The 12,769-nt window shown below is 37.6% G+C and overlaps 1 protein-coding gene across 5 annotated transcripts; it reads left to right on the top strand.

Annotated features, from left to right (window-relative positions):
• The first annotated feature begins 32 nt into the window (after positions 1 to 32).
• LOC116244293 (serine/threonine-protein kinase Nek3) lies at positions 33 to 12,515 on the top strand. 5 transcript variants are annotated; one of them, XM_090132419.1, is made up of 16 exons: positions 575 to 656; positions 741 to 797; positions 1,589 to 1,682; positions 2,351 to 2,448; positions 3,496 to 3,579; positions 4,170 to 4,237; positions 4,353 to 4,439; positions 5,539 to 5,593; positions 7,001 to 7,201; positions 7,543 to 7,612; positions 8,327 to 8,370; positions 9,281 to 9,377; positions 9,749 to 9,895; positions 10,462 to 10,596; positions 11,241 to 11,367; positions 12,343 to 12,515. In XM_090132419.1, the coding sequence occupies exons 2-16, from the start codon at positions 795 to 797 to the stop codon at positions 12,407 to 12,409; spliced, it is 1,377 nt and encodes a 458-aa protein (XP_089988545.1). In that variant the 5' UTR covers positions 575 to 656; positions 741 to 794; the 3' UTR covers positions 12,410 to 12,515. The 5 variants fall into 5 exon arrangements, with proteins under 5 accessions (XP_089988542.1, XP_031471751.2, XP_089988553.1 ...); XM_090132416.1 differs by lacking the exon at positions 741 to 797 and having other exon boundaries at positions 33 to 656; positions 9,752 to 9,895; XM_031615891.2 differs by lacking the exon at positions 741 to 797 and having other exon boundaries at positions 33 to 656.
• The last annotated feature ends 254 nt before the right edge of the window (positions 12,516 to 12,769 follow it).

Genomic DNA, 12,769 nt, shown 5'->3' with positions numbered 1-12,769 from the left:
GCCCTGGGACTGAGTTTCTGGGCATTATTTTAGTTTATTCTAATGTGTATGCTCTTGAAGTGGCTTTAACTCAGCTTCTGTTAACATTTGACATCTTTTTTCCAGTGTTAGTTTTATGACCACTAGTTTTTCAGTACATTTAGTGTACTAAACAGGTGGTTACTTGGATTACAGGGCTTAGGCCTTGGGTTTTGTGCAACACGGAGCAGCAAGAGTCCCTGAGGACAGCAGGACGCTCAGCACACCAGCTCATTGTTAGCCGGCCTTTGCTGTGAAGGCTGCGCTCCGCCAACCCCCACCCGGCAACCGCCGCCATGGCTGCGCCCGCCCTCCCGCGCGGCGCCGCCTCAGAGGCCGGGGCGGGCGCCGCCTTCCTTCCCTTCCCTGCACCGGGGTGCTCTGCGTTCGGGGGCCGAGCGCCAAGTCTCCGGGGGCCGTTCCTCAGCATCCCCCTGCCTGCCGCCCTGGCCGAGGCGTAGCGGGAGCCCCGCTGCCGCGGGAAGCGGCCTCGGGGCCTCGGCTATCGCAGTTGGTAAAGAATGGAAGAATACGAAGTAGTGAAAGTATTGGGAGAGGGGTCCTTCGGGAGAGCTCTCCTAGTTCGACACAAAGTCAGCGACCAGAAGTATGCCATGAAGGAAATTAGGCTTCCTGTGGTAAGTGATACACGTGCATCTCCTCCCCTTCCACACACACACGCGCGCGCACACACACACACACACACACATTTTTTTCCTCAGTGTGGTCTTGGAACTGAACCCCTTTGCTGAGAATTGAGTTTATTGGGCATCTACATGGTACGTAGTTACTAAGTAACTATTTGATTTAATATGTGTAATAGCAAAATCTGATTTGTTTCAGAAAGTGTATGATAATAGGACCATAGCATCACAGAACGGCTTGGGTTGGAAGGAACCTTAAAGCCCACCCAGTTCCAACCCCCTGCCATGGGCAGTGCCAGCCAGCAGCTCAGCCTGCCCAGAGCCCCATCCAGCCTGGCCTCGAGCCCCTCCAGGGATGGGGCATCCACAGCTTTTCTGGGCAGCTGTGCCAGGGCATCACTGCCCTCATGGTGAAAAACTTCCTCTAATGTAGTTGACTGTATTCCTATTTTGCAAGAATCTACATTTCATCTGCAAAATCTAATGGGGAATTGAGCCTTATATTATTGCTGAAATTCAGTTATTCAGGTTACCTGTGCTGCACGTAGCTAACAAAAAAATCACAAAATGGGAGGCTCTGGCTTTCTTGAGGCTGAAGCTAAGTTAGTACTTGGGCACTTGGTTTTATACTGAGTTTGTGCAGTACAGCTGTCAGCTGTTCCAAAGTCAGTGTGTGCTGATTTGTTGTTGCATAGTTCTATGCTGTTAAAATAGAAAATCATTAACTGAGCCCTCAATATATCCAGGAAGAAGTCTACAATTAGTTGTAAACCTTACATTGAAGAAGATAATTTTCAGGTTTCTAAAGGACTTCTTAAAATAACAGAATAAAGTAAATTAAAGATGTGTTATGTGTAAATTGGTGTCAAGTATATATATGAAAATGTTTTAGAGTGACCTTTATATAAATGTACTTACATTTTCAGTCTTCATCTGAGGTAGAGAACTCTAGGAAGGAAGCTATTCTTTTGGCTAAAATGAAACATCCAAATGTTGTTGCCTATAAAGAATCCTTTGAAGGTAAATATAAAATTTTAAATATCTATATTTAGAATCATAGAATAACAAAGATTGGGAAAGATCTCCAAGATCATCCAGTCCAACCGTCTGCCTATCACCAGTATGTCTCTCAGTACAACATCTTAAATGCCTCCTAGGACAATGACTCTACCTCCCTGGGCAGCCCGTTCCAGTGAACACCACTCCTTCAGAGAAGAAATTTTACCTAATATCCCACCTGAACCTCCCCTGCTGCAACTTGAGGCCATTACTTCTAGCTGTATCACTAGTTATGTGGGAGAAGAGGCTGACTCCCACCAAGCCGCATCTTCCTTTCAGGGAGTGATAGAGTGCAATAAGGTCTCCCCTGAGCCTCCTCTTCTCCAGACTGAACAATCCCAGTTCCCTCAGCTGCTCACCATCAGACTTGTGCTTCAGACCCTTCAGCAGCTCTGTTGCTTGTCTCTGAACAAGTTCCAGAGCCTCAATATCTTTCTTGTAGTAAGGAGCCCAAAATTGAACACAGTATAAGGTTTTTTTAAGTTTAATTGTAAAGTTTAATTTAAAGTTGCATACTCCTATGGCATGAAGATCACGTTTTTAGCATGTAGTTGGAACTTTATAGTAACAGTAATATATGTATTCTGTTCATTAAATTACTAATTATTTGTAAATTGCCTGAAATCTAGCTGATGGACACCTGTATATAGTGATGGAGTATTGTGATGATGGAGATCTAATGCAAAAGATTAAACACCAAAGAGGAAAGTTGTTCCCTGAAGACATGGTAAGGAAATACATATTTTTGAAGCAAGCAACAACCTTGGAGTCCTTCTTCATGTAAACTGAAGTACATTAAGAAGTATGTTAAGTCACATAAAATAAATTTAATAGATATACAAACACCTTAGACTACATTAAATGAAACGAGATGATAAAAGAATCGTTAAGGTTGGAAAAGATAACTGAGGTCATCTATTCCAACCATCAAACGATCAAGGGAATAGAAGCACTGCTGCTTTCATAATTTCCAGCAGAACAAGTAAACTGTAAAAGGAATAAGAAATAAATTGCTGTCTGTATCTGAGAAATGTGTGAACAGTGTGCAAAACACAAATGTGAATGCATAAATGTATGCAATTAAGTCAGAACTTAGTACAAACCAGTCAAGTAAGAGGTACTGCAAATGAAAAGTAAATGAAGTACTGTGCTGAGATAATTGAAATTAGCTAAGAGACTAAATAAAATATTATGCATCAGTTGAGCATTTGAAGCAAACATGATGCATGAACTCCTTTTGTCATTGAAGCTATGAAATTATTTAGGAAAAAGCTCAGAGTTATGTTGTTTTGATTTAAAAGCCACATCCTGCCACTTATAAGCATCATCTTCATTATATGAAAATACCGGAATCCTCAACTAATATCATCCTTAGTTTGTTCAGACATCTCTAAGGCCTTTACTTTGTACATTTAAAATAATACAGTTCATTTTAGAAACATTATATTATCTCAATGCAAGTATTTTTTAATCTCCTTATTTGCTATGAAATCATAATTAGCACACGTGTAAAATGACCTGTATTGCCTCCCTGGTTTCATGATTGTTATGTGGTGTTTTTCTAGGCACAGCATTCTTTCTGCCTTGTTAAAATGTGTACTTTTATTTTGAAGGATTCAGCCTTTTGTGGAAACTTGGGGTCACTGTGCTAGAGTTACTTACAACTCTCAGGTGTTGGAAACACTCTTTCTTCTGTGCTTTTTAAAGAATCTGTTAGTGAAGAAATCCTTAGCTACAGTATTGAACCATTATTATTCTTCATTACTTTTTTCAGATCCTTTGCTGGTTTGCACAGATGTGCCTGGGTGTGAAGCACATTCACGATAAGCGTGTGTTGCACAGGGATATCAAATCTAAGGTGAACAGAGCAGAATTGTTTTTGCTACTTACAAACTCTTCTGCATGCAGATGTTCAACTCTGTGTTATGATCTCCTGCTATTGCTATGTGCTGTTTTTCACTTGTGTGAAACCTTGCAGTCTTGCACTGTCTTAATATAATTATGCCCTTCATAGCCACACTGGTGATAGCACCAAGTGCTTGTGGCAAACTGCAGATAATTGAGAACAATAGAGACATGAAAAAAAGAGGTATGGAGTAAATATCTTGTAGATATCTTGCCTCTCACTTTTATTTTCTTACTATTTCCTAGCGAAAAGGTAGAAGCTCAGAAGCATGCCCTTAGTGCTTTGAGTACAGCACTGAGATGAAGGCATTTCTGATGTCTGATTCTTTCTCTGCTACTGATGCTAAGAATTTGGACCTAATTGCTATTCTGTTTGCCTTTCAACAAAATATACTTCTTAGCTTTTTGTCCTAGAAGATTTAGCTTAAGCAAGTAAAAGGAAATACAAAGTGTCAGAAGTGATCATCAATGTCTTTTTTGTATGTACAAACTGCATTTCCTAAAAGTTATTTAAGTGTATGAATCTGTTCTCTTGAAATGCAGAACGTCTTTCTCACTCAAAATGGAAAAGTAAAATTGGGAGATTTTGGATCTGCACGACTTCTTGCACAGTATGTAGATATTTCCACTGATTTCAGTGGTGTTGTTTTATTTTGCAATACATAGATAGTACAAAATATCCTGAAGAATTACATTTCACATGGATTTTCTTTGTTATTTCAATAGCCCGATGTCATATGCCTGCACATATGTGGGAACTCCTTACTATGTACCTCCTGAAATATGGGAAAACATGCCATACAACAACAAAAGGTATTCATGTTTTCAGTGGTCACAGATAATGACTGAATGACTTTTTGTTTAAAGTTATCTGACTTTGTGCTAGATACTTGTTTGGTTTCAGGCAAGTATTGAATTGAGAAAAGGGTAATTTCTGGGGCAGGGGGCCTAAGGTGCAAAGGCCTAAATTCCTCTTTATTTAGGTAATTGAAAGTATAGTATCTTCAATCTTAGGAGTTCAAAAACTGCTGTCCAGACCTCTGTGTGCATTTGTAAGAGAAAATAAGATACATAGAGACACACACACACATGTATTTATGTGCACATATACATACATGTATGTTTCTTTCTCTTGGTTGTTTTATTTTTTAAGCTCTTCTTGCCTGTCTTAATGTAGGGATAATGGCTACAGAATTGATCACTCTTAAATTTAATGAACCCAGTTGTCCTAGTCCTTATGCAAGGACTTCTGTGAGCAAACTGATAGAATGGTGTTCACAGCTTCCTCACAGACTCAATACTGCTGAGCTATTGTGTATCCCCCCCTCCTAGTTCTGTTCTGTGATCCTAGTTGTACCTGAATCTGACTTGCAAAGTGACTCATTTTCACAGCAGAGAGGTGAGCTTTGTAGTGCTTATGATTTTTCTGCTTCTCTTGCAAGGATAGTGTCAAATTGCATCTTTTGCAGGTGTCAGTACTTGCTTTCTGTGAAGAAATTGTGATGTTTTCCCAGTAGGAGAATGTTCATTGGCAGGGACTAGAATTCCAGCTCTCAGAATTAGGGTTGTGTAGCTGCCATTTGATGCTTAGGGCTGTGGAGCACAAAGGCTTTGCACTGCAGAAGGATATAAATATTGTTGAAGCAAATTGCTTAGAAGACATTCTGGGAATAAAAAGCTGAGTACAGTTATATGACATTATCCTTATTTACTTCAAGGTGGGTTAAAATAAGCAAGATCATTTCCACTGGAGATGCCAAGCACATTATCATGTTGACTTTTATAATTACATTTATTTTAGTTTATTCAATTCAGTTACATACACATAGTGAATTTCACTTTTACTGGACTATTTTACTTGTTAAACTGTAATTTCTGTCTCAATTTTTCTTATCTTTCTCTATGCCTACAGTGACATATGGTCTCTGGGATGCATCCTGTATGAGCTGTGCACTCTTAGACATCCAGTAAGTGTGGCTATATTGATATTAGAACAGCTTTGAAAATCCTTAAAATTTAATCAATAATTAGCTGAACTTTGATGGATTCATAGAGAATTACATTTTTGACTGAAGTGTTTGCTGCTGCTCTTTCTGAGACAGGGAAGTACTGCTCCACCCTTCCCACTTCTCCTCCATTACTTTCTTTCTGTGTTTCAGCTGCTCGTGGTCTACTGAACCCTTCTGTGAAATGCCCAGTCTTCTAAATTGCTAGAAAACAATTCTTTTTTTCTTGCTTGCTTGGTTTTCCTCCCTATCAGTGAGATGATTTGGGATATAGTAAGAAGCCCAGTGAGTCCCACACTGAATCAGGATATCTGTTGGAATGTTGGCACAAGCATTGCATTTTATAGGATCTAGCTGATCACAGAAGATGGAGGCAAGGACACTCAAAATCTTTTCTAAGGTGTCTATAACATATGCAACTACAGCAAAATAAAAGAAATAAACAGTTTGGAACCTCACATCAGTGACTGATTGTTAAATCAAGTTGCTGTCCAAGTAGTGTTCTCCTACTGGGACAGAGGGAAGCTGGATGTATGTTTCTGTATCTTTATCACTTCTAGTACGCTGGATTTCAAGTGTTTGATGATATGCTCCCTGTGTGTTAACTTCCTCTGCCTTCTTTATATGGACACGTGGCTAAGACTAAAAGCATTATCAAGATGCAGGAAAATGAGATCATCCTAACATAAGGTCATTTTGTCATACGTTGTTTTACAAGCAGCAGTTTCACTTCATCAAGCTACTGCTATAGCTTGAAATCCTTTGTAACAGCAAAAGATCTGGTCTAGTATTAAATGGGGAGGTTGGTGGCCCTGCCTGTGGCAGGGGGGTTGGAGATCCATGATCCTTGAGGTCTCTTCCAACTTCTGTGATTTTCTGATTCTGTGAAGATTCCTTACAGTTGCAGCTGCTATTAGTGTAGAAATTTATATTGCACGTCACTGAGTGTTGAGGCCACGTGCACTGAAGTGTGTTACCCTAAGTATGTCTTTTGTCATGACTTTGGTAGTGCTTTAGAAGGAGCAGAGCAGCCTTCCCTTTTTAGCACCAGTGAAATTTTACATATCTGAGATGTTTTAATTCTCAGGAAATTATAACTATTTAATTGTTAGCATAAATAAATGCCCATTTAATAGCTCTGTAAAATGTAAAATAGTTACTGATGTATTCACTCAAAGTTATAATTGCACACCTGAATTACAGCATGAAATTCCCCAATCAGGAGCCAAATCAGTATGACTGTAGAGAATCTATATAGATGCATGCCACTATTATTAATAATAAATATTAAAGTTGCACATCAATGACATCAATTTATTTAATACGTTACACACTGCATGCTCTCATGTTTGTTTATTTTTAATGCAGTTTCAAGCCAATAGCTGGAAACATCTAATCCTTAAGATATGCAAAGGATCCTACAGTCCTCTGCCAGCTCACTATTCCTATGAACTCCATTACTTAATAAAACAGATGTTTAAGAAAAATCCAAAGAATCGTCCGTCAGCGACTACTATTCTTGCAAGAGGTTGCTTAGCCAAACTTATCAAAAATTGTTTCCCTTCTGAGGTACAGTATAGTCTTTGTCTCTGGATTGGAACAATAATATCTATGTGTCAGACACTAAATAAATTTCTTTTGTGATTTGGTAGTATATAACAGTATGAAATGTAGTGCTGTGTAGATCCTACGTTAAAGGTTATAATACATTTGTAGACATTTCAGAAAAACAAATTTTCTGAAGGATTTTGAGTAGAAAAGTTGAGTATTGACATCATGCTGCTAAAATAAGGCATTGTTATCTGTCACAATAGTTTTGTATAGTAAGGCTATTTTTAACAAATGCCATATACAGTAGCTTGAGAAAGATTAAAATCTTACAGTACTAACATTTGTACATACACTTCCAGGTGACAGAAGAATTCAAGCAAGATCTAAAGGAAATCAGGAAATGCAAAGGCACTGCAATAAGACCAAAAGGTAAGTCAGTGATCTTTTTCTTGATATAGGAATAATAAAGTGACTAGGAATTGTAAGATCTTATACATCAATACAGCTGTAAAATTTTAATATTATGTGCTTGAATCAGTTTTTAATTCTTTCAAAGTTTAAGATTCCTGAACTTGAATGAAAAGTACTTGAACCAGTGTATATTACATTCCATCATGAAGCTTCATGTTAGAAGACTTGTAATTGGGCATAGCTGAGTGCTATACATCATTACCTTCCCTCTGTCAGAAATACAGTGCAGTGCTGCAATAGAAGATTTTAAGTCTTAGACTTGTGCTAGGATTAAGCTTGTTAATTTTAAAATGAGCAAAATTTTTTGCTGTTGTAGCTATTTTAAATGTAACTGGGCTTTCTTTCCCAGAACACAGAGAAGTGAGCTATTTTTGTTATTTGGTTTAGAGAAGATTTTGGATTTTATCTACTATAACTACACTGCATGCATTTAATGACACTCAAATTTATACACAACTGCAGCCCAAGCAGTTGTATTTTATTGCAGAAAGGTTCAGAGGGACTTAATGTAGAGGGATGGACTCAGCATTGAGAATGAGATACACAGACAGGAGTGTGAAGTAATTTTCCTCACCTGGTTCAGTGGTAATGATGTCATACCTCTCGAAATGCCTTTGGCAAACATCTGTGATAAAGTGGCATAACTCTTGAATCTGTCCCTTAATGTATCAGGTAGTGTTGCAGCTGGTGGAGGCTCAAATAAGAGAGAAAGTAAGGTAGGTATTCAACTATAAATATGCTACTTACATTTTGGCAGTTCAGAATGTTCTGTATTAGAGAAAATTATCACTTTGGAAAATCTTAGTATGCTAAACCAGTCTTCTATGCCAGCTATCACCTGCACTCAAACTGCAGAGTTCAATTGCATTTTCAGACCTTTGTAACATTTTGGTGTTTTCCACATTTAGTTCAGTTCCAAAGTGGATTTCATTATAGTTATGAAAACAAAACAACAACAACAACAACAAAAAAACCCTTCACTTTTCTGACATCTAAGATACTGCATAAAATCATGTATTTTCTTTGCTTTGGGGTCACATTTTGAACAGTCTCCTGTAGAAATAATCCAGTGGGGACTTCATTCTCACTAGATTTTAGCACCAATGTGAGATTCTAGGTGAGGAGTATTAAGCAACAAGTGACCAAGAAAGCACTTCTGAGTAGATTATAGCACAGTCTGTCCAAGCTATATTTGAGTATATTTTTCAAAGCATGTTGCCAGTAGGGCTCTTTTTTTTTTCTTTTAATAGACTTGTCAGCCTGAGAAGCTTAATATTTGGGTCCAACTTGTTTTCTCAAGGAATGGGCTCATGTTATCTTTATATTGCTACTGTTTTCAAATGTGGAAAAAAAAAATCAAAACCCCACAAATTGCATCAAATAACTACATTCATACTTAGCCTCAAAAGGAGATTGCATGTTCTTTTCTTGACAATGTGAATTGTAATATAATAATAGCTCCAGTGCAATTGCTGTTGCCACTGCTTTCATGGTGTCTTCAATTTTCTGATTCTTAGGCCAGCCATTTTGTGGTAAAACTATAATACTTAATACCATGTTAATATTACTGCTTTGTTTCTCTGGACAACAAAGATAATGATTAACACGCTCCTTATTCTCTTAAAGCAAAGCAAAGATGAAAGTAGCACATGGTTGAAAAGTGAAAATACTACTAAAGATTTGAATGAATGCACAAGAGAACAAAGGAAAAATGATGAAGAGGGTAAGTTTTAAGGCTTATGAATTTCCTTCTAACTAGTGATTTTAAATGTCGTTGATCCAGACATATAAACAGATGGAGCATACAAGCCTGCATCTACATAAATCCATGTCACTGTCTGTTGCTTCCTAATTGTATTGATTCTTACTGCTCATCTGAAGTTTTTAAAAAAGTCTTGGCCAAAATATTAAGTTGTTTGAAAACATTTGGTATGGAGTAAATGGACTTGATGGGGTTATTCTACATCCTTTTTCTAAGTTAAGAATTGTGCTCATAGCGTCAAATATGAAATGCTGAACGCTTAGTGCTAGTTTGAATGGAGAGCAAACAGTGAGATTTCTGCTGGTGATCATCTTTTGTTGTTGTAATTACAGCAGAAACTTCAGAAGTCCTCTCAGGAATTACTGATTTGACACATCTCCATAGGAGACGATGGGAGAAGAGGACATTCAGTACTGTAGTGGATGTCCTGGAAAATGCTCCCTTGCTTTCTTCCAGTTTTACATCTGAAGAGAATAAAAGTAAGATTTAATTGAATGTGTTTTTACACAATTTTAATTCAAATAATATCAGTGCTGCTTTACAGATGTTAAAAACCTAAACTTCACAGGAAATATTTAAAGTGATGTGAAAATCATTTAAAAACATCCTATTAACAAGCACTCAGGAAGTGCACCATACTGAAAAGATACGTTTGAGACTGATGATTTCTTACTGGTCTTGTGTAATGGGAGCATTTTGAAGAGTAATGAAAACTGAATTAACATTAGCAACCCTAAAATGAAAATTATTGCCGAGAAATTATGCTACCAACCCTCCTCTTAGCATGCCATGAAGTGAGTGACACTGAAGATGTTATACAAAATTCATCATCTGCAGAACTCAGTTGTTGAGACGTACCTATTCTCATTTTCTTTCTTCTCTCTTCATGTCATCACCCAAAGTATGCTGTGAAAGGTCAGTGTGCTGCTTGCACTACAAGTTTTCTACCTTTGTTTTTCTCTTAACTGTGGCCTTTGCAATTCATGTTGCTAATGCATTTTCATCTGAGTAATAGTATTTAATAATATTTTTATTATTATAACAGATGGCTCTGTTACAAACTACAGTGAAAATAAGCCACGTAAGCAGTGGGCTAAGGAAACTCCTCAGACCCTGATGAACATCCTCAGTACTGCAGATGTCAGCTTAGCATTTAAAACATACACAATTTATAAACCAGGTAAATTCATATGTTTATTAGTAGGCCCAGTGTATAGAGATTGAACACTAATGCACGTGTCACAACAGACATGAACAACATAGATTTTGTTTAAACCAAATTAAATGTGAACTTGAAAAAGAAAATCCAACTGAGAATTCGTGAGTGATTGTACATCTCCACTGCATCTATGAAAGACTTTCACTTGAAGAGGCTAACAGTCTTCACCCTGCCAAGTGGCATAATATCTGAGTTGTTGGGATGGAGTAATTAGGCTGTAGCCTCATCAGGGAGTCCACTTTCACTGAGTCAGTACTGTCCTGTTTTGAAGAGAGGATGGTAGGATGGTGGAAGGTAACCGTAAGCTGTGGATATACATAGCTGCAGGTGTAAACACTGTCTCCTGTTAAAGAATCATAAAAGATCCCAAGTTGGAAGGGACCCACTTAGTCCAACTCCTGGCTCTACTCAGGGCTTTCATATTCACTGCCCTCTGGGACAGTGATATCCAACCTTGAGTTACTGGTTTATCTGTGTGCTTAAAATAGGTAACAGCTTGTACTGGAATCTGCAAAGATCTAGAGACAAACTAGAAAACTATAATTGTAGATACATTTTTAATAATTTTATTCTAAAATTTGTGATCTTGGCTTATGCTTTCAAAGCTTCTGAGAATATATTAAGAGGTCCACTTTCTGATGAAACTGAAGCATCTGATGAACTAGATGGGGAACATGAAAATATTGCCACAGATTTGGAGAGACTTGAGCCTAGATCTGATGAAGACGATACGTATGTCCAAATGACATCCTTGTGTCTTTGTTTTGTTTCCTCCCTTAAAGCAGTTAAAATATCTATAGATATTCCTCTAAAAAAAAGACAACAGTATTTTTCTTATCACTTAAATTTATTCTTCTTTTACACAGTGATATTAGAGTTTAGTAACATTTAATATCTTAAATACTTTCTTTGCTATATTTATAGTTCATGATGTTGCTCATTGTTTATTTTTGCTGGTGACTTTGTTAAAAAAAAAAAAAAGACGAGATGAAATTAGATCTGCAGTAGTGTGCAAACTTTTTCTTGCATGAGACATCTTTGTACTCTGACCTTGAAATCAGATAATCAAAAGCAATACCACTTGCTAGTAGTGTGTTTGCTGCATTCATGTATTATTCTTCACACTCATTCGTGCATAGTGCAGTGAAGTCACTTTTACACCTACTTATTGAGATACATTTGTAGAAACTTCCAAACTTCTGTTTATGTTCCTGTTTTGGAAAAGCAAAGTATGTCAACACATTCTGAAGAAAAATATTATATTTTACATGTGTGTGTATTTGGGGTGGGGTGTTCTTCAAATGTCAAAATCTTAGCATATGTCATTGTTTATTTTGGTGGCACTTGGAGGTGACCTACTCAGGCAGGGATGTACTGCTGCAGTCTAACAGCAAGCCCTTCATATCATCACACATATGGTGTCTTGGTGTGTGCATTTGTCTTTGCAGCTGATAAAACTTATTTGGGTAAATTCAAAAGGGAGTCCCTACCAGTTCCTTAATCACAGATAAATAAGTCTCTGGTGTTGATGTTTTTTAACAGATTTTTCTCCTATTGAGTGTGATTTTAGAAATATATATATATATATATATATATATATATATATATATATATATATATATATATATATATATATGAAGCAGATAAAGATTTTATGAAGTTGTACTCTTTCGCTTTGCAAAATAACATTTTGAAATCTATTTTTAGGGACTTTGAGGAAGATGACCCAGATTGGGTGTCAGAACTGGAAACGGTATTGATACACAGTGACTGAAAACCTGGAGTTTTTCTACAGTAACAAAAGTCAGTCTTACTGCTATTTGTAATCTGATTTGTTGTTGTTAATAGTTGGAGTTATTAATAAAATTACCTTATTCAAAAAATTCTGAATATGCATATTTTCTGTATCACAAAACTGAGGGAATTGCATAGCTTTGCCCAGGGAAGTGGTCTGGACATCAGGGGGAAATTCTTTGCAGAGAGAGTGGTGAGGTGCAGGAACAGGCTGCCCAGAGAGGCTGTGGATGCCCCGTCCCTGGAGGTGTTCAAGGCCAGGTTGGATGGGGCTCTGGGCAGCCTGGTCTAGCATTAAAAGAGAAGGTTGGTGGCCCTGCATGTGGCAGGGGGGTTGGAG

The sequence above is a fragment of the Phasianus colchicus genome, chromosome 1, assembly GCF_987193195.1.
Source record: "Phasianus colchicus chromosome 1, bPhaCol1.hap1.1, whole genome shotgun sequence".
Classification (NCBI taxonomy): domain Eukaryota; kingdom Metazoa; phylum Chordata; class Aves; order Galliformes; family Phasianidae; genus Phasianus; species Phasianus colchicus.
This window is presented reverse-complemented; position numbering and strand designations above follow the sequence as displayed.